Source organism: Coenobita brevimanus, chromosome 55, assembly GCF_032717465.1.
Source record: "Coenobita brevimanus isolate Jiangsu-jjx chromosome 55, ASM3271746v2, whole genome shotgun sequence".
NCBI lineage: Eukaryota > Metazoa > Arthropoda > Malacostraca > Decapoda > Coenobitidae > Coenobita > Coenobita brevimanus.
The window spans coordinates 34,256,414-34,280,326 of record NC_137008.1 but is presented as its reverse complement, the minus strand read 5'-3'; the positions used below and the strand labels follow the sequence as shown (position 1 = coordinate 34,280,326).

At 41.5% G+C, this 23,913-nt stretch overlaps 1 protein-coding gene across 1 annotated transcript in view; it reads left to right on the top strand.

The window, feature by feature from the left end:
* HUWE1 (HECT, UBA and WWE domain containing E3 ubiquitin protein ligase 1) overlaps window positions 1-23,913 on the top strand; it is a 1,134,422-nt gene that overhangs the window by 80,927 nt on the left and 1,029,582 nt on the right. The window contains exons 8-11 of the mRNA XM_080273518.1: window positions 6,366-6,485; window positions 9,138-9,289; window positions 19,663-19,927; window positions 20,395-20,496. Of these exons, the coding sequence (XP_080129644.1) occupies window positions 6,366-6,485; window positions 9,138-9,289; window positions 19,663-19,927; window positions 20,395-20,496 (639 nt within the window). The remainder of the gene's footprint in view (window positions 1-6,365; window positions 6,486-9,137; window positions 9,290-19,662; window positions 19,928-20,394; window positions 20,497-23,913) is intronic.

The window sequence follows — 23,913 nt, the reverse complement described above, 5'->3', positions numbered from 1 at the left end:
ACAATGACACTTTAGGCTCACTGCTGCTAACTTACAGGCTAATTTTTTATAGGTAGAAAATCTCGGCAATAAATAAAGAAATAGGTAGTTCCATGTGAATGTAAATGTCAATTAGGATTCTCCCTTCCTTTCTGATATATATTTTTATTACAGACATCGATTACAAGGCATAAATCAAAGGGGAAATTACCGTGGTAATGTAGCGAATGAATGCACGTGAGGTTTTGTCAGGTGATAATTAGGCAATTTCTGGAGTATAACACTATCACTTGCCTGTTTTTTTTTTTTTTTGGTATATATTATTGGGTAAAAATATTGGGCATAGGGCTTATTTCAATGGATGAAATCTGTGGAAAAAGAAGGGGGAAATTTCCGTAGCGCAGTGCAGCGTGGGAGGTGAGAGGAGAGGGTAATGGAGGGCAGGTAGGGAGGGGAGTCACGAAGGGGGTAAATTATCTGAGAAGGGAAGGGTTGACAATGACACTTTAGGATTACTGCTGCTAACTTACATGCTAATTTTTTATAGTTAGAAAATCTCGGCAATAAATAAAGAAATAGGTAGTTCCAGGTGAATGTAAATGTCAATTAGGATTCTCCCTTCCTTTCTGATATATATTTTTATTACAGACATCGATTACAAGGCATAAATCAAAGGGGAAATTACCGTGGTAATGTAGCGAATGAATGCACGTGAGGTGTTGTCAGGTGATAATTAGGCAATTTCTGGAGTATAACACTATCACTTACCTTTTTTTTTTGGTATATATTATTGGGTAAAAATATAGGGCATAGGGCTTATTTCAATGGATGAAATCTGTGGAAAGAGAAGGGGGAAATTTCCGTAGCGCAGTGCGGCGTGGGAGGTGAGAGGAGAGGGTAATGGAGGGCAGGTAGGGAGGGGAGTCAGGAAGGGGGTAAAATAGCTAAAATGTCAACAATGGATGGGAGTACAGATGAGATTTGGAGTGCTGACTAGTGTTGGACATTGGCAGTACTGATATATGATACAAGCCACCACTTGAGAGCCCGGGATAATTCAAAATAACACAGAATCACAAAAGTGACGCCCCGCGGTATGATCCATTGTAGCCGAGCGTCACGAAAGTGACGCCCCGGGGTTAAGGGGTTAAGGGGTTAAGGCAGGCAAAGGGGTGTAAACTTTGCCGTATGTCAGCAGAAAATATAGTATGATATCTGTAGTAGAAATTATAAATAAAATAATGATTGGTCTAAAAGAGGTTACATCACAGATGAGTGAGCAAGCCATTGGTGCCACCGCAACTCAGTCATGACGTATCTTATGATGTCAGAATTCGTCAGAACTTCGTCACAGTCTTTGTTGTCAAAACACAGAGCTGTTGCTAACCCGAGGTCCTCAGAAACAGCCTTACCGGGCTCACCTGAGGCCCATAAGCTGCCATTCATTAGAGAGTGTACCAGCGTACAACGGTAGCGGTTCTGGTGTCTCACGGGTGTTTACTGGTGATGTACGGGGGTACATCAAAACACATTTACGGTAAAGAAGGGGTTAAGAGCACAATGAACACACACACACACACACACACACAGGAAAAGTGTAGCTTTTGTACGCGGAGAATGAGACGCGAGGCAAAACTGGGCCTTCGCAGTACCACCAACAGCATGTGCTGGAAACGCTGAAAATAACACTTAGCCATATCATTAGCATAAGAGTTTCTGGGTTAATGAGAAACAATATTGACCTTATTTAACATGTAAGAGCATTTGCAAAATTTACTTAATAATCTGGTACATAAATTAGAATTATATTCATAACAATTGTTAAATGCTAACAATAGCCAAAAGTGTATACCAATTGGATTGGCAGTGACTCAACATGTCTGTGTCGCTTGGTACAAACTCGCCCGCGCTGGCGGTCTGTCACCCACCCTTACCTCACAAATCGATTTCAGTGTTGTATTTTGAAGGACTTTCAACCTTATGTCTAGTTCAAAATTGTAGCAAGTGACATGCCTGGGATATAAAAGAAGGGTCAAAATAGTGATATAACATGAAAACGCATGATCGGCTTGGGTGGCGCTTGGTACAAACTCGCATGCGCGGCCTCATATATATATATATATATATATATATATATATATATATATATATATATATATATATATATACACACATATATATATTTTTTCATTTGTTTTTCCTTCCTCCGTTGTTATTTTATATATATATATATATATATATATATATATATATATATATATATTTAATAATAATGGAGGAAGCAAAAACAAATGAAAAATAAATCCATACACCAGATTACTGGTATCCTATCTATCTATCTATTGCCAGACGCCTCAATCCCGTTTGGGGTGGCCACAAACAAATCGCCTCCAAATCGCCCTGCCCCCCGCCATTTCACTGCCCCGCTCCCAACTCACACCCCCCTCTCTCATATACCTCTCCACCCCATCCCTCCATCTCATCCTCGGCCTCCCCCTCCCTCTTCCCCCCTCCACCTCAATCACATACACTCTCTTCGTCAGTCTTTCACCCTCCATCCTCTCGACATGGCCAAACCACCTCAGTGTGTTCCTCATAACGCTTCCTATCACATCCACACCAACACCACAACGCTCCTTTATATCCTCATTCGTCAGCCTGTCTCTCCATGTGACTCCACAGGCTCCTCTTAAATAACTCATTTCCACTGCTCTCACTCTTGACTTGTGTCCTTCCAACAATGTCCAAGCTTCACTTCCGTATGTTAGAGTTGGTATCACAATACTGTCATGTAGTAACTTTTTCACTTCCATGCTCACTTCCCTGTTTCTTATCACTGCTTTCAAAGAACCAGCAACCTTTCTTCCCTGCTGTACCCTTTCAAGCACTTCACCCTTTCAAGCACTTCACCCTCCAAACCTCCATCTTTACTCATCACAGTACCCAAGTACTTAAACGTACTCACATTTTCCAATTCCTCACCATCCAACCTCGCTGTACATTCACTGACTTCACCTCTCTCAAAGACCATCACTTTACTCTTCCCTACATTCATCTTTAGATTCCGTTTCTTACACACTCTCCCAAACTCATCCACCAAGCCTTGCAGCTCCCCTTTGTCTTCACTCAACAACACAGTATCATCTGCAAACAACAGTACAGGGAGTATCGAAACACTACCCTCTCTCACCAGGGCCACTCCAACATCCACTGCCCCACCTTATACCTCTTTTATTACCCCATCCATGTACAGATTGAACAACCATGGAGACATGACACATCCCTGTTTCAACCCAACTTTCAAAGAGAAAATTTCACTCAGTTCACCATCCACATGCACTGCGCCTTAGCACCATCATACATACTCTTCACAGCATTCAACAACTTCCCATCTGCTCCATATATTAATACTTTCCACAATCCTTGTCTATGCACCCTGTCATATGCTTTCTCCAAATCCATGAAAGCCACATACAACTTCTTTCCCTTTTCTGGAAAGTTTTCCACTGAAGATCTAAGAATGAATATCTGATCTACACATCCTCTTCCTTTCCTAAATTCTCCCTGTTCATCTCCAACTAATTCCTTTGTTATTTCCCAAACTCTTTCAGTATGTATCCTGCCGTATACTTTTCCTATTATACTAAGAAGACAAATGCCCCTATGATTACCACACACTTCTTTTTCCCCTTTTCCTTTGTACAAGGGAATAAGTACACCAAACTTCCAATCCTCCGGGACTCTACCTTCCTCCCAGGCCAAACTGCACATCTTCAACATCCATTCTGCTACTATCTCTCCCCCGTGCTTCAGCATTTCACCACACACTCCATCAATTCCTGGGGCTTTCTTCAATTTGACTCTATTCATTGCTTCCAGAACTTCTATGCTATTGATTTCTTCCTCTCCTCTCACCTCCCTCCTGCTCCCAACAATTCCCCAGCCAGTTATTCTCGCATTACTTCCATTCTCTATATTTAACAATTCCTTAAAGTGTTCTCTCCATCTGCTCAATTTTTCTCCCTTCTCCACTAGTAATCTACCATTTTAATCTTTCGCTCCCCTACTAACCTCTCTGCCACCCTGTCTTACTTTCTTCACCTCTTTCTCGAACATTTTCTTACAGTCCCGCCACTTTACACTCAAGTCCCTTCCAAATTCCTCATCCACTCCTTTCTTACTCTCTCATACTAATCTTTTCACCTCCCTCTTCCTTTCTACATATAACTCTTTCTTCTGCATCTCAACTTCTTCCATGTCCCTATTTCTCATCCATTCATTGTATGCTTTCTTCTATTGTGCTGCAGCCTGTCTCACCTCTTCATTCCACCATGCTGTTCCTTGCACCCCCTTCCATCTTCTCTTCACCCCATGCACCGCATCACATGCTACACATATTTCTTCTGTAAATATCATGCACACACCTTCCACGTCTCCCATCTGCTCCAATTCATATTTACCCAATCGTTCCTCCATTTCTCTCTTATACTCTGCCTTTTTCTCATGCTCTTGTAACCTGGCACTCTTCTTGCATCTACTTCTTCCTCCTGTCCTTCCCTTCTTCTATTTCTCCATCTTATGTGGATCTTGATTCTGGCCATCACCAAGTAGTGGTAAGAAAGTCCACTCCCCCAACCTCTATAAGGTCTTGCATCCATTACACATCTTCGCATACTTTCATCCCCACACACATAATCAATCATTGCCTTCCTTTCATTCAGTTCACCACCCACCCTTCTCATCACTCGCCATGTATACCTGTGGATCATTTTGTACCTGAAGAAGGTATTGGCTATCACCAACCCCCTTCCCGGCATTAATGTCCACTAATGCACTGCCATTCTCATCTATCTCAGGAGGCACACCCCACTCACCAACTATTCCATCCACCTTCACATTCCCTAATTTACCATTCACATCACCAGTCAAAAATGTTCTCACATTCCTTCCAAACTGGAAGGAATGAGAGTGGAAGGATGCTGCTAAATATTTTCCATGCTCACCTCTGAATTCTCATTCTGTGATTCCTTTTCAGTTATTTCATGCTTTCTGTCCTTTATTTGTGTGAATAGGGTCTTAAATGGGTGCTATCTATGTCCAGCGGGGAGTTATGTAGGTATTTTTCTGAGTTAGGCTGGGTTATGGTCCACAAGTACCTGCTCAGGAGGCATTTTCCCAATTTCTAGACATTCCTTTGGCTCTATTACATCAGATATTGGAGAGATTAGTGTGTGTGTGTGTGTGCGCGTGCGTGCGTGCGTGTGCTACTTCTTCCTTAACCTTTATCATTCTTTTTTTGTGGCTGCCCTCCTCTCTTCCTATTTTTCCCATCTTCCTGTCACTTCTTGTTGCTTTTCTTTCATTTATAAGTGGCTTTACATTGAGTGACAAGCCAAAAGGTTTCCTGTAAGCCAAGAAACCAATTACAACGCTTGGTGGTAACCATGTAACCAAACCATACGTGCTCCCTACATGTCAACAAGTGGGTTGGTGGAGGGTTAGTGCCCCTCACCGTAAAACAATTAACTCAAAGTCAAATGGCCACCCCTTACGGGATTATGGCGTCTGGCAATAGATAGATAGATATGGATTATTGTTTGAGGTAGTCATATTGTTGCCTGCAGACCCGAAAGTAAGGATGCTGATGATTGTTTTGTGCATTTCCATAGCTGTATAATTCATTCATCCATTTTCATCTTTTATCACTTGTTTGAGATGATGATGATTTGATAGATGTGTAGTGCATCCTTGAACGATAAGCCTTGGGCGGGGAGGGTATTAAGATTGCGAATGAAGAACTAAGAGGAAAGATGGGACTTCAGAATGTGTCAGTGATGATAAGAGGTAGAATGAGATGGTTTGGGCATGTAGGGAGGATGGAGGATGACAACTGAGTTTGGAGGGTGAGATGTGAATGTTGAGGGTAGGGTTGCAAGAGACAGATGAAAGAAGAGCTGGGAGGAGGCCATAGAGTTTAACCCCAGGGGATGTGGTCGTCGAGTTTAACCCTGGGGTAAAGAGACTTAACAGAGAGGCAGTTAGAGATTGAGCAGCCTGGAGAGCTGCCATTAGGTGACCAAGACTTACGTATATGAGCATATTGGAGCCATTATTAATGAAGGAAACAAAGGTTAATTCTCCCATTTCATATACTGTGCTTTTTCACACAGTATAGAATATTCATAATTTTGTTGGCTTGTAGGGACATTAGTTTATAATATTCAGCATCGTCTTGGCCTGTAGGGCTTTTTCCAGCCGTAAATTCACTGACATATTACCTATTCATAACTGTTCTGTCTTTGTAACTTGAGATTCACCTTACCTTCTCAAATCTATCTAAGAAAGGTGATAGAAAATTATTAATGAGTATGTATTCTTCTTTACAGATGGTCCTATTTACTCATATAAGATTAGCCCATAGCTTTGGGTCTTACGAAACTCGCTTACAGTGCGTCCAGGCCAGACTCCAGGCATTATCAGTCCTTGTGTATTGCAATGCCCTCCAGGTGAGTTATATTACTTGTATGGTAGTTGTTCATGGAACCTGTTTTAACTTTCTTCATGAAAAGAAAGCTCTTCTAAATACACTAACATTTATGCTTACATATTAGATGGGAGTCCTTGGTAGAAGCATTTGTAAATTTCCATACCATGAGCTTCTTATTGTTGAAGCCCAGTCTATCTGGTTGAGCAAACCTGTTGACTACAGGTAAATGGCTACCCCTGTGGGGTTGTCCCATAGATTTCCTACACCACTGATGTATCTACATTTAAATATGGCATGTGCTGTGGAGTGCTACATTATGTGTTGCATTGTGTGGGCCAATTCTACAAGCTGGATACGTGTCTTCTGTGATTCCACCCAACCCAGATATAAGCTGGTAGCTTGGCAGGGCTGAGTGATGTCATGCTTTAAGCCTTGCTAGGTGAACTCTATCATCTCTTGTTAAGGACACCTCTGGTTGGTGGATGGCAGGGTGGGGTAGAGGGGGGGGGAGCTTCTTTTACAGTGTTGTAATTCCAGTGTTGTATTGCCTTGCATGTGAAGTGAGTATGTCGTGTTTCTTCATTCCTAGTGTTAGAATATCTGGAGGTGGGGTATTGTAAAGGGTTTTATGTATGTTTGTGTGGTGATTCTTATATGTGTTTGTGTGCTGTGTGTCTGTCATGTAATGATAGGGGTGTTGTGTATTGGCACAGGCTGCTGCATATGATCGTGTGCCCCACACACCAGGGTAGTCTTTGACGGGGAGGACTTCAGTTTAAGTGACCTTTTAGAGTGTTTTTGGTGCTGCCAGTGGTAATGCAGTGTTGTTTTGTATGATTTGCAAGGTATTCTAGTGGCAGTTAGATAGGATGGGAAGCCATGCTGGGGAGGTTTAGGACATCACTGATCTAAAGTATTGTTTGTAATGAGAGTGTTTCATTTTGTTGCCCAAGACTGGCCCTGTAGTTGTCCTAAGTGAATTGAACTGGGATTGCATCACCTCTTGATGACTTGTACAGACACCCAAAGAAGTTATGACCCGATTCCCAGTACCTTTCGCTCAGAAGATGGTATCTGGCAACAGCCACGGGCTAGTTATACTTCGTTTATGGCACACTGGAAAGAACAGTATTCAAGTAAACAACACCAAAATCAATATATAACTGTTGCCATTGTGTATATCTCGCATAATGTGAAAGGAAACTACGGTATACTAAAGTTGAGGCTCTAGCCATACGAAAGTATGAAACGCACAGCTCGTCGGTCAATGGTTTCGGGTGGAAATGCAGAGAAACTCTTGTGATGCTTGTTTTACGTCCTAAATCAGCAATATTGAGGGGGAAATTCACATTAAATGAAATCTGTAGTTATAAGTAATGTCCGAATCACGAGTGTCATCAGATCACAAAAGTAAACATCAAAAAGTATATTTTATCTACATTTATGTGGGATGAAATTCAGGTGGGAAAACAAAAGCCGTAAGTCAAAACCGTGACCGCTGTGAGCAAACAGTGGAGTAATACAAGGCAGCAAAGAAGGCTGTCCACTGAATTTTGTGAAAGTGTGAAATTATTGGAGTACAACTATACTTTTACCTTAACCTGACCCAGATTTTCATTCTCTTGTAGCTTATGTCATGTAGTCCAGTGGAAGCAAGACAATACTACAGCTCCCCAGTATTTTCTTTGCACTTCTTTTAGACTAGTATCAGAATTTAGTACTGTTTGGAGTCTCTTTGTTTGGTGTTGTTGATTGCAAGTGTTGGCGAACAGAATTTGATATCTGGGGAGGAGGGAGTGTGGTTTGCCCAGTGTTGGGTGAGTGAATATTGAGAGAGGTTGAGTTGTGAAGCAATGTCAAGGCCTCTGCAGGTGTTTTGATTATGTTCATACCCTGCAATGTTTTTAATGTTAGAGTCCCCAGCAATGATAGAGTTAAATGTATGTGTTTGAGGAAGGAACTGAGAGTTGTTTTGTGCTGGTACTGCTAGGGGAAGTGTCGAGGACTGTGAATGTTGTTTTCTATTTCTTATTTGATTTATTTACATGTTTATGTATTTTTGTGACCAAAATTGACACTGAATGACAGTATGTCTAATATTATGTTATTCAAGAAAATTGATTTTGCTGTGTGTTGTGTCTCTGCTGTAGAGGAATGATGGGTAAATGTATGTAATGAGGCCTCCTCCTTGTTCCTCAGTTCTGTCTGAGCGAATGAGTGAGCAGTGTCCAATTTTTTTTTTTTTTTGTGTGGGGGGGTTGTGTTTCAGTTCTGTTTCTTGTAGGAGTGCTGTATGTGTGTTGTAGTCATGAAGGATTCCCCCCCCCCCCCAAAGGCCGTCAACATTTAACTGTTGTATGTTTGTGTGTTCTATGTGGTTTGCATGCATTGTGTGTGTGTTGTAGGTATAGTGCTTGTGCACAAAAAGTTGTGGTGTCTATGTTTGTTCAAGAGGTTAAGTAGTAATGATCATATATTGTTAAGGGGCAGATTTGTTTGCTACGTAATACAGATGATGACTAACACTGCGCAAATTTGATGGTCAAATAAATGGACGTGTGTTTTCATTTATTAATCATTCACATGAAAAAATGCGATTCTGAGTAGAATTACCTCTTATAATAATGTTGCATGTTGTTGATAGTGTTTTGATAATAGTGGTTTTCCACAGGATAATGCAAACACTGTACTGTACTCAGGACTTCTTGATGAATTTGTGGAAGTTCTTGAGCTGAATGACACAAAGCTGACAGAGATCAAAGCTGCCACTCTGCGCACCCTCACCTCTATCATCCACCTTGACAGAATGCCCAGCTTTCCAAAGTAAGTACATTTACCTTTTCGACTCTTAACTTAAAACTTGATTATTTTTTATTACTGTATGGTGAAAGATGGAGTATCTCAATATGATTGTTCTATCTATCTATTTGCCAGACGCCTCAATCCCGTTTGGGCTGGCCACAAACAAAATCGCCTCCACGTCACCCTGTCCCCTGCCATTTCACTGCCCTGCTCCCAACTCACACCCCCCTCTCTCATATACCTCTCCACCCCATCCCTCCATCTCATCCTCGGCCTCCCCCTCCCTCTTCCTCACTCACATACACTCTCTTTGTCAGTCTTTCACCCTCCATCCTCTCCACATGCCCAAACCACCTCAGTGTGTTCCTCATAACGCTTCCTATCACATCCACACCACAATGCTCCTTTATATCCTCATTCGTCAGCCTCTCTCTCCATGTGACTTCACAGGCCCCTCTTAAATAACTCATTTCCACTGCTGTCACTCTTGACTTGTGTCCTTCCAACAACGTCCAAGCTTCACTTCCATACGTTAGAGTTGGTATCACATTACTGTCATGTAGTAACTTTTTCACTTCCATGCTCACTTCCCTGTTTCTTATCACTGCTTTCAAAGAACCAGCAACCTTTCTTCCATGCTTTACCCTTTCAAGCACTTCACCCTCCAAACCTCCATCCTTACTCGTCATACTACCCAAGTACTTAAACGTACTCACATTTTCCAATTCCTCACTATCCAACCTCTCTGTACATTCACTGACTTCACCTCTCTCAAAGATCATCACTTTACTCTTCCCTACATTCACCTTTAGATTCCGTTTCTTACACACTCTCCCAAGCTCATCCACCAAGCCTTGCAGCTCCCCTTCGTCTTCAACCAACAACACAGTATCATCTGCAAACAACAGTACAGGGAGTTTCCAAACACTATCCTCTCTCACCAGGGCCACTCCAACATCCACTACCCTACCTTGTACCTCGTTTATTACCCCATCCATGTTACAGATTGAACAACCATGGAGACATGACACATCCCTGTTTCAACCCAACCTTCAAAGAGAAAAATTCACTTAGTTCACCATCCACACGCAGTGCAGCCTTAGCACCATCAAACATACTCTTCACAGCATTCAGCAACTTCCCATCTACTCTATATATTCTGAATACTTTCCACAATCCTTGTCTATCCACCCTGTCATATGCTTTCTCCAAATCCATGAAAGCCACATACAACTTCTTTCCCTTCTGTAGAAACTTTTCCACTAAAGATCTAAGAATGAATATCTGATCTACACAACCTCTTCCCTTCGTAAAGCCTCCGTGTTCTTCTCCAACTAATTCCTCTGTTCTTTCTCTAACTCTGTCAATAAGTATCCTGTCATACACTTTTCCTGTTATACTAAGAAGACAGATGCCCTTATGATTACCACACACTTCTTTTTCCCCTTTTCCTTGTACAAGGGAATAATTATACCTGACTTCTAATCCTCCGTGACTCTACCTTCCTCCCAGGCCAATCTGCACATCCTCCACCTCCATTCTACTACTATCTCTCCCCCATGCTTCAGCATTTCACCACACACTCCATCAATTCCTGGGGCTTTCCCCATTTTAACTTTCTTCATTGCTTCCACAATTTCTATCCTACTGATTTCTTCCTGTCTTCTCACCTCCCTCCTTCTCCAAGCCATTCCCCAGCCAATTATAGTCGCATTACTTCCATCCTGTATGTTCAACAATTCCTTAAAGTGTTCTCTCCATCTGCTCACTTTTTCTCCCTTCTCCACTAGTAATCTACCATTTTTATCTTTCACTCCCCTGCTAACTTCACTTCCACCCTGTCTTACTCTCTTCACCTCTTTCCAGAACATTTTCTTACAGTCCCTCCTCTTTACACTCAAATTCCTTCCAAATTCCTCATCCACTCTTTTCTTACTCTCTCTTAGTAATCTTTTCACCTCTCTCTTTGTTTCTACATGTAACTCTCTATTCCGCCTCTTAACTTCTTCCACGCCCCTATTTCTCATCCATTCATTGTATGCTTTCTTCTTTTGCGTCACAGCCTGTCTCACCTCTTCAGTCCACCACACTGTTCCTTGCACCCCCCTCCGTCTTCTCTTCCTCCCGCACACCACGTCACATGCTGCACGTAATTATTCTGTAAATATCCTGCACACACCTTCCATGTCCCCCATCTGCTCCAATTCATATTTGCCCAATCATTCCTCCACTTCTCTCTTATACGCTGCCTTTTTCTCATCCTCTTGTAACCTTTCCACTCTCCTTGCAACTACTCCTTCCTCTCGACTTTCCCTTCTATTTCTCCATCTTACTTGGATCCTAATTCTGGCCACCACCAAGTACAGGTCAGAAAGTCCACTCCCCCAACGTCTATAAGCTCTTACATCCATTACACATCTTCACATCCTTTCATCCACTCACACATAATCAATCGTTGCCTTCCTTTCATTCAGTTCACCACCCACCCTTCTCATCACTCGCCATGTATACCTGTGGATCATTTTGTGGCTGAAGAGGGTATTAGCTATCACCAACCCCCTCCCAGCACAAATGTCCAGTAATGCACTGCCAGTCTCATCTATCTCAGCAGGCACACCCCACTCACCAACTATTCCATCCACCTTCACATTCCCTACTTTACCATTTATATCATCGATCAAAAACACTCTCTCATTCCTTCCAATCTTTTCCATGCACACTTCCACATTTGTCCAGAACTCTTCTCTCACTCTGCTAGCACGATCTTGCGTTGGCGCATACACACACACAATCGCCCACATTTGTATTCCAACTTTCAACCTTACCCTCACAATCCTCGACCCAACTGATCCATACTGTCTTATGCTCTTCTTCCATCTTTTACCCACAACTATACATACTCCTTCCTTTGCCCTCTCTTTCTCACCTACTTCTGCACATATACCCCATCCATACTCCCATTCTCTCACACTTTCTCCTCTACATTTTGTTTCAGTTATTCCACATACATCCACTTTCGCACTCTGAAGCACCTGGACAATCTCTCTCTCTTTCACCTCATTTGTTATATATATATATATATATATATATATATATATATATATGTATATATATAATAAAGAGAGAGAGAGAGAGAGAGAGAGAAGGAACCAGCAAGATCTTTCTCTCCAGGAAAAGTAAAAACAGATAACAAAGAGCCAGATTCAAGATCTGTTCATTTCGAGATTCCTGGATACAGTGTTTCAGAGAGTGGAGGTCATAGGCAGTATGAAATACAGATAGAAGAAGACAGTTCCAGAGTTGACCTGTGGCATACCAGAAGGACTGTGAGTGACAATTAACTCTTGCTTTAGAGAATTGAACAGAAAACGGATGAGAATTTGCAGCTAGATGGATGCTGTGCATTTGTCATAGTGGTGATGGATGCAGGCAGACAGTTCAGAGGAACAGTGACCATTGAAGTAGCGATAGAAAAGAGGTAAAGTTGCAACAGTGCAGTGAAGAGATACTGGTTGAAGGAAGTCAGTAAGAGGAGAGTTAAGGAGATGAAAAGCCTTTGACCTCATGTTGTTAAGACCTATACCTGGGGAGCCTCCCCACACATGAGAATTGTCCTCTACACAGGGGACAAAATTGGGGTTTCATTCTCTTGAATGAAGCCCAAGTATAAAGTCAGCAACTTTGCAGGGGTAATGAAGGCATGGAGTCAACTTAGCACACAGGAGAGGTAGTGTAATATTCCAATATAAATACTGAGAGAATGAAGCCCTAAGTATGTTCAGAAATGATGCAGGGTTGACACATCATCATCATCATCATCCGGACCTCCTTTCCCACATTAGGACAGGGTGAGGAGTAGCAATGTCCAGACAGCCCAAGTTTGCATACTCCAATGGGCCATGCTTCCATTCACTCATAATTCAAGGCCCCGGAATTCTGGCTCTATCTGATATTCCAAAAACTTTCACCACATTCAGTAGCTTCACATAAACGTATCCAATAGAGTCAGTTCGAATGCTGTCACGTTAAAAAGGGATGCCATATCCTTGATCATGCACTTTTCCCAACATTCATCCAGCAAGCTCGATCTCATGTCAGTTCCCTAGCCTCACCGACTTCCAAACCTCTCTCCTTCACAGACTCATCCACCACATCTCTACACCTTCTCCTTGGCCCGCCTCACCTCCCTCCTTCAGATTCTCTCAGATATACCATTTTCACCACTCTGTTGTTATCCATTCTTTCCACATGGCCATACCATCTCAGTACACGCTCATCGATTCTGGTGTCCACAGACTTCCCCACTCTGCATCTTTAATGAATCACATTATTTCATATCCTATCCACTCTCTGTACTCCACATACGATCCTCAGCAGTTCCGTCTCCACTGCTGTCACTCCTAACTTTTCATTTTCGTGCCACACCATAGTCTCACATCCATATGTTAAAGCTGGCACTAACACGCCTTTGTGTAATCCTCGTGCAGCTGCAACACTCAAGCCTTTGTTTCTTATGTAGGCCTTCATAGCACCAACTACCTTCCTTCTTTGTGTCACTCTACTTTCCACTTCTTTTGCACATTTTCCTCTCTTTCCTGTCACTTTGCCCAGGTATTTGAAATCTCTTAACAATTTCAGTCTCTTTCCATGCACTCTGACATCACACTGGGAGTCACCTTCTCTCACGATTACCATCACTTAACTCATTTCTACATTTACTTTCAAGACACAACACTCATAGACATCAGCAAAGCTCTGCGTTAGTCTACCAAGCTCTTGCCCAGTGTTTGGAAGTAGCACTGCATCATCAGCATAAAACAAATTTGAGATATTCCATCCATCACCATTACCAACGCCATCCCTCTGTCCATTACTCATGTTTTTACTTCTCTCATCACCCCATCCATACATATACTAAGTAACCATGGAGACGTCGCACAATGTCGCCGCACGCCCACACTGATTGTGAACCATTCATTTAGATGCCCATTTACCCATACACATGCCTCACCACCATCATAAAATTTCTTGATTGCACCTAGCAGCTTACCATAGAAAACCTTCCAAAATCTTTGTCTTATCTACTTTGTCTATGCTTTTTCCAGATCCATGTATGCCATAAACACCTTATAGTCCGTCTCACAGGCCTTCTCCATTATCTGTCTCTGCAAATATTTGATCCACACATCCTTTGCCACTCCTAAAGCCACCATGTTCATCACTCACTAGGACTTCTGATTTCTCTTTCTCTGTAATAATTCTTCCATATACCTTGCCTACAGCACCCAGTAAACTTCATCATCATCATCTGGACCTCCTTTCCCACCCAAGGGCATGGTGAGGAGCAGCAATGTCCAGACAGCCCAAATTTGCCCAGTCCAATGGGCCACGTTTACATTCACACATCATTCAAGCCCCCGGAATCCTGGCTTTATCGGATACGCCAAAAACATTCACCAAGTTCTGTAGCTTCACATAATTGTATATGATAGAGTCAGTCCGGACGATGCCACATTAAAAGGGTGCCAAAATCCCTGATCATTCACTTCTCACAACATTCATCCAGCCAGCTCCATCTCTTGTCAGTGCCCTAGCCTCACCGACTTCCAAACCTCTCTTTGAGGCTGTGGCACACCTAATGTCTGACTTGGCTTGTATCTCTGACTGGGTAAAAGTAATCTTGTTTTTAATGTATCAAGGACTCAGTTCTTACACCTGTCAACCCGACAAAGTCTTCCTCGGGAGTGCCCACTAATATTTAGTATCATCCAGTTCAATCCTGCATCATCCTTAAACATAATTGGGGTTTCATTCTCTTGAATATATCTTGGAATGATTCCATCTCTTGAAAAATCTGCTTCCAAGAGATTAGGTGTGCTAAGCTCACTCTGTACCTTCTGTACCTCTGCACAGTTGTTGATTTTATCCATGGGTTTTATTCGCCCCTGTGTAGAGTGCAACTCTCATGTGGGGAGACTCCCCACATGCAGCTCTTCTCAACAAGGTGGAGTCAAAGGCTTTTCGTCTCATTAACTCTCTTCTTCCTACTGGCTCCCTTCAATCTTTGTCTCTTCGCCATACTATTTAATGTTTTTCTAATGCTACATCAATGGTCACTGCTCCTCTGAACTGTCTGTTTGCATCCTTCCACCTCTATGACAGGCATGTAGCATCCATCTAGCAACACTGTCATCCTTTTTCTGTCCAACTCCCTCATGCAGGAGTTAACCCTTACTCCCAATCCTTCATTTATGCAACAGATCATCTCTGGAACTGTCTCCCTCTGTCTGTTTCCTACTTCCTATGATCCCCAGCCTTTCAGATGCAGTGTGTCCAGGCATCTCAAAATGAACAGACCTTGAATTTGGCTGTGTTGTATTGTTTTTGTTTTTTTTCTTGAAAGTAATGGTTTGCAGGCTCCTGGCCTTTGGTTCCTTTTTCTTTGCATTAACCCCTTAACCGCGGGGTGTCACTTTCGTGACGCTTGGGAGCAAGGGATCATACCGCAGGGCGTCGCTTTTGTGATTCTGTGTTATTTTGAATTCACCCGGGCTTTCAAGTGGGGGCTTGTATCATCTATCAGTACTGACAATGTCCAACACTAGTCAGCACTCCTAATCTCATCTGTACTCCCATCCATTGTTGACAATTTAGCCATTTCTCCCCGTTCTTGACTCCCCTCCCTACCCCCCCTCCATTACCCTATCCTCTCGCCTGCCCGGCCATGCTACGCTAAGTAAATCTTCCCTGGAATTTTTCACTGATTTCATCCATTGAAATAAGCCCTATGTCGTATTCTTATACCAAATAATATATACAAGAAAGAAATCAGGTAAGTGAGAGTGCCATACACCTGGAATTGGCTAATTATCACCTGACAACACCTCACGTGCACTCGTTCGCTAATTTTCGCTGTTTTTTTCCCCTTGAAATATGCCGTATAATCTATTTTCGTAATAAATATACATGTAAGGAGAGAAGGGAGAAGCCTAAGTGATATTTACATTCACCTGGAACTACCTAATTTATAATGTATTGTCTAGATTTCCTGCCAATCATATCAGTGCTACACAAAGCTGTTTCAAGATTTAACATTGGTAGCTCTGATTATATATCTCCTAAGTAGGCCTCTAATCTATTTTCGTAATAAATATACATGTAAGGAGGGAAGGGAGAACCCTAAATGATATTTACATTCACCTGGAACTACCAAATTTATAATGTATTGTCTAGATTTCCTGCCAATCATATCAGTGCTAGACTTAACTGTTTCAAGAAGTAATATTGGTAACTCTGAATAACCCCTAAAGCAGGCCTCTAGGCTAGCTGGCCTGGCCCCTGCGTTATCAGTGTACTCTCATCTTCCGAAGTGAGAGGACGTATGTTTCATCTTGCTGACTTCAAGGCCTTTTTTCACCCCCATGCAAATGGCTCTGTGACCTTTACCCCCTACTAAACCTCATGTGGAAAGAGGTAAAGGGCTGACAATTGATAAAAGAGTGACTACGATCTTTCTATTGAGTAAAACAGTGCAAGTGGAATTGTAAATAATGTGTAAACAGCAAGTGAAAGTAATGAATGTAAATATACGTGAACAATGGAAAATAATTTTATAAGTTATTTCAAGTGACAGTGCATAACACTGTAAATAAAATAGAAATGTAAATAACGTAAATAAAATAGAGAACGTAAATAGAAATGTAAATGAGTAGTATTATAAGAATACGAGTATATACCCTAGGAGTAATGAAAGTGAAAGTTTCACTCTAGCATGTCTGAATGCTATGAGTTATGAGAGTGAAGATGAAAGTGACATTCACTCTCAATGCCAGTATACAGGACGAGAAAGTGAATGCTACGTATTTTACTGAAAGAAATTGAATCCCTACAGTGACAATAAACTAATACTACTGAAGGAAACTTATGGATAAAGACTGTAGATACTGTATATATAAGTGTTATATAGTAATAGAAATATAAAGTGTGAGGGGTTTTATGAATAATAAATGACAGACTACCATGAGCGAACTAGTGCCAGTGCGACGATCAGACGCGCTCGTAATTTCCATTGCTTTCACAGTGTTTTTTTTTTTTTTTAGTATGGATCCCAAACTACTTGAAAATTGTAGAATAGTGTTTATAGTGTTTGTATATGGCTGTGGTAATCATATTACGGGTTGTCGGGAAGTGTAAAGTGGAGACTTCGTTACCCTACTTCAGAGGTCTCCACAAGTCCTACGGTAACCGACAAAGGCTCAACAATCATTCCAGGAGAAAGCTGAAGGTATGTGCCATAAGCATATGTAATTTTATTATTCTAGGACTAATAACTGATTTTTGGCAAATATTTTTTGAGAGTCTGTCGGAGCCCAAATAACCCCGCGGCACACGCAAGTAATTGGTAAACAAGCCCGCGGTGTAGGGGTTAAAAGCAAAGAAAAAAAAAATAGAGGCTTTAATTTCTAACTTCTGATATTAAGATTTGGATGGCAAGGAGGAAACTTAAATTGAATGATAGTAAAACTGAGATCATCATTATGAGAGGAAACAGAAGGGATGACGACACTGATAATGCCCTGGCTTTGAACATTAGTGAGTCACAACTTTCATTTGAAATCTGGGGGTTTATCTTAATTCAGAGTTAAATTACGTTGACCATATCAGTCAGGTTGTTAGAGAGTGTAACTTGCATATCAGAAATCTGTATTTTGTGAAAAAATTCCTGAATAGATGTTGCCTTTTAGCATTGGTCTATGAAGTGGTCTTGTCTCATGTCTGTTATTGTAATTCACTGTCGATTGGTCTTCCAAATAATATATGGTACTAACAAAAGTTCAGCCTGCATTGAACAGGGCGGCAAGACTTATCTTTATTCTCCCCCTAATAACCTCGACTACCCTGTTCCTAATAGAGCTGCATTGGTTACCAGTAAAGGCTAGAATTGAATTTAAACTGTCTTATCACCTTTAAGGTTCTTAAGTTTTGTGAACCGAAGTATCTTGCCGTATTGTTGAAATTCCCATCAGCACGCCCAGGTGTGATGCTACGTAGTGAAAGTGATTCCTTGCCTCTTGACGACCCTGGAGCCATTCGCTAGTCATTTTTCTTTTGATATATTCAGTTGCTGTTGTCCATGAGACAACTCCTTCTGTTGAATCCTTTAAGAGACAGCTGAAAGCCTTTCTCTTTTCAAAATGGTATGACCTGGAGAAGGGTAATGTGGCTGATGCTTATAGGGTTAATTATTGCCACTACCACATTTTTTTTTAGGTATGAGGTTGGTTCTGTTTATGAAAAATGTCACAATTCTTGTAATTGTACTAGTAATGTATGTGTGTGTTGAACACTAGCAAATTCCCAAAGGAAGAAATGACACTTTTGAGAAACAAAAGACCAGCTTATTATTATTACAGTATTATTATTATTATTATTATTATTATTATTATTATTATTATTTTTATTATTATTATTATTTTTATTATTACATTATTATTATTATTATTATTATTGCTTGGGTAGTTGATGATTAGGGATGGAAGTTTGGAGGGTGAAGTGCTTGAAAGGGACAAGGAAGAAGCGATGCTGGTTCTTTGAAAGCAGCGATGAGAAACAGGGAAGCGAGCTTGGAAGTAAAAATGTCGCTGCATGACAGTATTGTGATGCCAGCTTTCACATGTGGAAGTGAAGCATGGGTCTTGCTGGAAGGACACAAGTCCTGAGTGAGTGCAGTGGAAATGAGTTATTTGAGAGGAGCATGTGGAGTTACATGAAGAGAGAGTCTGACAAATGAGGAAGTGAAGGAGTGTTGTAGTGTGAATTTGGATGTGATAGAAAGCATTAGGAGAAGCATGTTGAAGTGGTTTGGCCATATGGAGAAGATGGAGAGCAAGAGACGAATGAGGAGATTATGTGAGTGAGGTGGAGGGGGAGGCCAAGGACGAGATGGAGGGATGGAGTGGAGAAGTAAATGAGAGACGGGGGGTGTGAGCTGTGAGCAGGACAGTGAATTGGCGAGAGATAGGGCAACATGGAGGCAATTTGTTTTGTGGCCACCCCTTATGACTTAAAAGCGTCTGGCAATAGATAGATAGATAATAATAACAATCTACTGTATACAGTATACCTGTAATGTCAGAAAAGTCAAAAAAGTAGGGGGAAATAATTAGAAAGTACCACACAAATTTCAATAATATATGTAACATTTTGTAGCACAGATATACATTTTGCAGGACACAGTGTCTCCTGTTGCTCAGTTTACCTTGTAGACCAGTGCAAGGATTTACTATACCACATTAACATCCACATTAAAGAACTTTAACAGAAGTGAATAAATTATACACACTTATATTGTGTATCCCCAGAGAATATGACAAGTATATTTTTGCACTCCACAGACTGAACACCATCATTGATGTAACGGGAGCCTCATCTTACCATGGTTTCCTTCCGGTGCTGGTGAGGTCATGCATCGCAACCCTTACAGCTGCAGCCCCTCCCGTCCCCAATCCCTTCCCTGCCCCCCTTGCCACAGCCCTCTTCTCCTTTCTCTACCACCTGGCCAGCTATGAGGCAGGTGGAGAGGCTTTGGTGTCTTGTGGCATGATGGAGTCTCTCATCTCGGTTGTCAACTGGAAGGCCACCGAGCCAGACCACATCACGGTCAGTTTGGTAGGACAAGTGTTGATATATGGAGGTAGGAATGATTTTTAAAACCATTCCACTATGCTTTGTTGGAACATTTTCTGAATAGTATAATTTATGAAAATATGAAAAGCAGTTTTAAATACAGTAGATTGTAAGTTGTATACAGTATGTTGTTGTACTGAGAGATTGAAATATTGAAACCAAACCAATCTCTCTCTCTCTCTCTCTCTCTCTCTCTCTCTCTCATCTGTACATCTTTAGTGTTGCATAGCCAAAGCTATGACTTTTGCTGGACATGTTTTAAACAGATATATGTTCTTGTTCATTTAATGATAGGTATTGGAAATGCCTTTTTTTTTTTTTTTTTTTTTTTTTTTTAAGGTATGCCTGTACTACTGCTGTCTTCATTATAAAACATGAATAGATGCATTTTGCATCATAATGCTGAAGAATACATTTTACTGAGTTCAATCTTCTTGCAGTTTGTGACTCGAGCAGTGAGAGTGATTGACCTCATAACTAATCTCGACATGTATACTTTCCAAAACCATGGTGGTCTACTTGCCTTTACCAGAAGATTAGAGGTAAGTTGTAGTTTGAGTCTTTTTGATGTTTTGTTTTCCATTTAATGATATCAGTTTGGCTGATGGTCATATGATGAGGGGAAAAAAAAAAAAGTACACTAACCCCTGCAAAATTAGCAAGGGTTACATTCTAAACTCCCTTGCTAATTCTTGAAATTAGCTCATTCTTGACGCCTTCCTGAAAATGACGTTTACTGTTAATTGCATAGCCTGTGAACCATTGATACTTTAATGCATTACCCATAAATAAACATTTCTTGTTAAATCTCTTTCCCCGTTGTTTTTAGCTGTTCAGCTATGACAACTCTTGTTTAATTTGTCAGTGTAATGGTGGAAGGGACTGTTTAACTAAATCTAACCTAGTTTAACTATACCTAATAATTCAACCAAACCTAACCTGACCAATAGTTCCTTCCTTCCTTCCACTTCTGCCCTTATTTCCATCACTTTTTCCTCCTCCTTCTGCCTATGGGTGACTACACTTCCTCCTCTGTCTTTCATTGTGACTCTACACAGAGTGACAAGCCAAATGGTTTCTTGTACACCAGGAAACCATTTACTACACTGGGTGGTGCCGGGTAACCATGTAACGAAATTATGGCGCCTGGTGGTTTAGTGGGTAACTAAGGCTCTCCAGTTGGATTGAGCCAGTGCAGGTTTCTGTCAGGGGATGATTGAGGTTTATTGCTTACGTAATGCCACTCAGGGATGAGTGAGGCTGGTCGCTTTCATCTTAAACGTCAGGACCAACTTGCCTAGCCCTGGGCTTCTACGCTTCTCACGGGGCAACACAGGATTAGATGATGGATGGATGGATGGGAAATTGAGAAACGAAATCCACTTTGTTTATGTAGAATAAGTTTCTTCCATTGCGCTTGAAACAAAGAATCGTAGGTTTGGGTTAACGTTTTAACCCTTCAGTGGCCATGGGTTCAGAAATTTGCGTGCACCCCTGGCCAACCCTGGAACAATTTTTAAAGAGTACTAAAATCAGTTTATTTTTCTTACAGATGCAAAGAGAATCATCTGGTGCACCTAGCAGTGCGTTTTTTAGCCTCCTAAACCCATCCTGCGATTCGCTATGATTCGCAGAAGAAGTAATAAAATTACGGTGCATGTGCCATATGGGCAAAAACATCTGAGATTAAGTGACTGCCTGACTGCTTGGAATGGTAGCGTACAGTTGTGTAAACATACCAGTGACCTTCGTTTCCTTCCCATTATTGTTTTCATAGCTCATGCTAACTCGACACCAGTGACAGGGGTACTGTAAAGGGTTGTTCAATGCCGAGGTTATTAAGATGTTAATGGAGTACATTATTGTTTGCATCATTACTCTCTGTCTTATTGACACACAAAAACGAAGAAAAGAATGAGCGCTAAATGTACGTTTAACTTTCAGCAGAAAGTCCTTACCAGTTCAATTCATATTCCTCCAGTTTATTTTCCTTATTTTTCCGACTACTGTATTTTTCTTTAGAAAGAAGTGAAGTCATTAACCCTTTAAGACCGCAGTTGTTTCGGGCAGGGTACCTCCCAAAAGCACAACTCAGGGGTGTTTTGGCGACTTTCATCAAGGGCAAATTGACTGTGTTCTGGCTAAAGAGGAAGAATTTACACACCTAACAACGCAGTCCGTACCCCCGTAGGTCTAATGGTTACCAAACAGTCGCACGTCAAAGTCCAAAAAAAAAGCGTATGATAGTTACCCCGCAAAAACAATCGAAAACATGAAAATTTTGATAACTACCTATTTTTCTTATTGAAATGGGTAATTTCAAATTGTTTTGTCACACCAACCATGAAAACAAGTGTATGTAGGTGTGGGGAGATTACTAGACCATGGGGCTGTGGAGAGTAGGCCTATAGGTATGGGGGTTGGAAATAACCAGCTTTCGCGTGAAAAAAAAAAGCACTTCATTGTGTTCTGTAACATCGACCATGAAAACAGGTGTGTATATAGGTGTGGGGAGAAAACTAGTGTGGGGAGGATGCCTACAAGGCCTTGGTGGTACCTGGGGAGAAAAATTTTGGCAACAACCAAATTCTCTTGTGGAAACCTTCCATTTCAATGGGATTTGTCATACCAGCCATAAAAACAGGTGTGTGCTGTATGTTGGTGTGGGGAGTAGCCCTGCAAGGCCTCATAGTCATTCCAAAACTAACTCAAATGCACATAAATATTTATAACCATCAAGGACATCAAAATAAAGTTGAATAATGCTATAAATGCATGCATAGGAAAGAGAAAAAGAAAAAGCAGTTACAGTATTTGTTTCCGATTTCGCCTTTTACTGTCCCAACTTCTCGTTACACATTTGTCACACCATTACAATTATCACATTATCGTTACACTTCATCACACTTATCATTACAGTTTCGGCAACAACCAAATTCTCTTGTGGAAACTCTCCATTTCATTGGAATTTATCACACCAGCCATGAAAACAGGAATGTTTGTATGTGTAGGGGGATGAAACAGGTGCGGAGTAACCCTACAAGGCCTCATAGTCTTTCAAAAACTAACACAGACGGACACTACTCAGAGGTGCTAATCTGAGCAGGTAGGGTGAATGAAAAAAAAAATAAATAAGATGCATCTTATGTAGTACAGCATACAGCATTCTCTATCTATGTACGTACAGAAACTGATAGGTACGCAGTGAGAAATGAACAGAGTGAGGTTAAAAATTTGGGAAGAAGTAGAAATATTATGAAACAGGTATGTACATCAGGCCTGAGATTTGGGGGCCTGTTGGGGGTTGGAAGGGTAGTGAGGGACAAGGGGGGAGGGGTTTGGGAGAGGGGACAAGGCTAGCAGGGAGGGAGGATGGGCAAGAGAGGGTGGGAAGGGACGCAGGTTGTTGTGGGAGGAGAGATGCAGTTGCATGGACGAGTGGGAGAGTGATGGGGGACAAGGAGGGCGTGAGGGAGCGGAGTAGAGGGTGGCATGGAGGCGGCCGAGAGGGAGGTGCCCCCCCCACCGCCCGGATTGGTCCGATCCCCCCTCACTCCACAGCGGGTGAGTTGTTATTGGCCTGAAGCCATGTACGTCGTAATCAGGTTGGAGCAAGCGCTCTGCAGTTTTTTACAGGCCGTGTTCAATTGATGCGATTTTGGCATCTTTGGTTAAAACTCAAATCGCATCAATTGATGCAATTAGGACCTCAGGGGTTAATTATAAATTCAGCAGTTATGGGATTATACTGTACTAGTGTACTACATCAGAATATCTACTGTACTAAGTGTACAATATCAGAATCTCTCTCTCTCTCTCTCTCTGCTCAAATTATATACGATAGTCATACACTTACACAAACACTCACTTCTAAAACCCTTTATCTCACACTCTCCATAAAAGTTAATCACAATCCTCCTTTCTTGGCTTTAGGAAATTGCTCATCTTTGTCTTCTTTG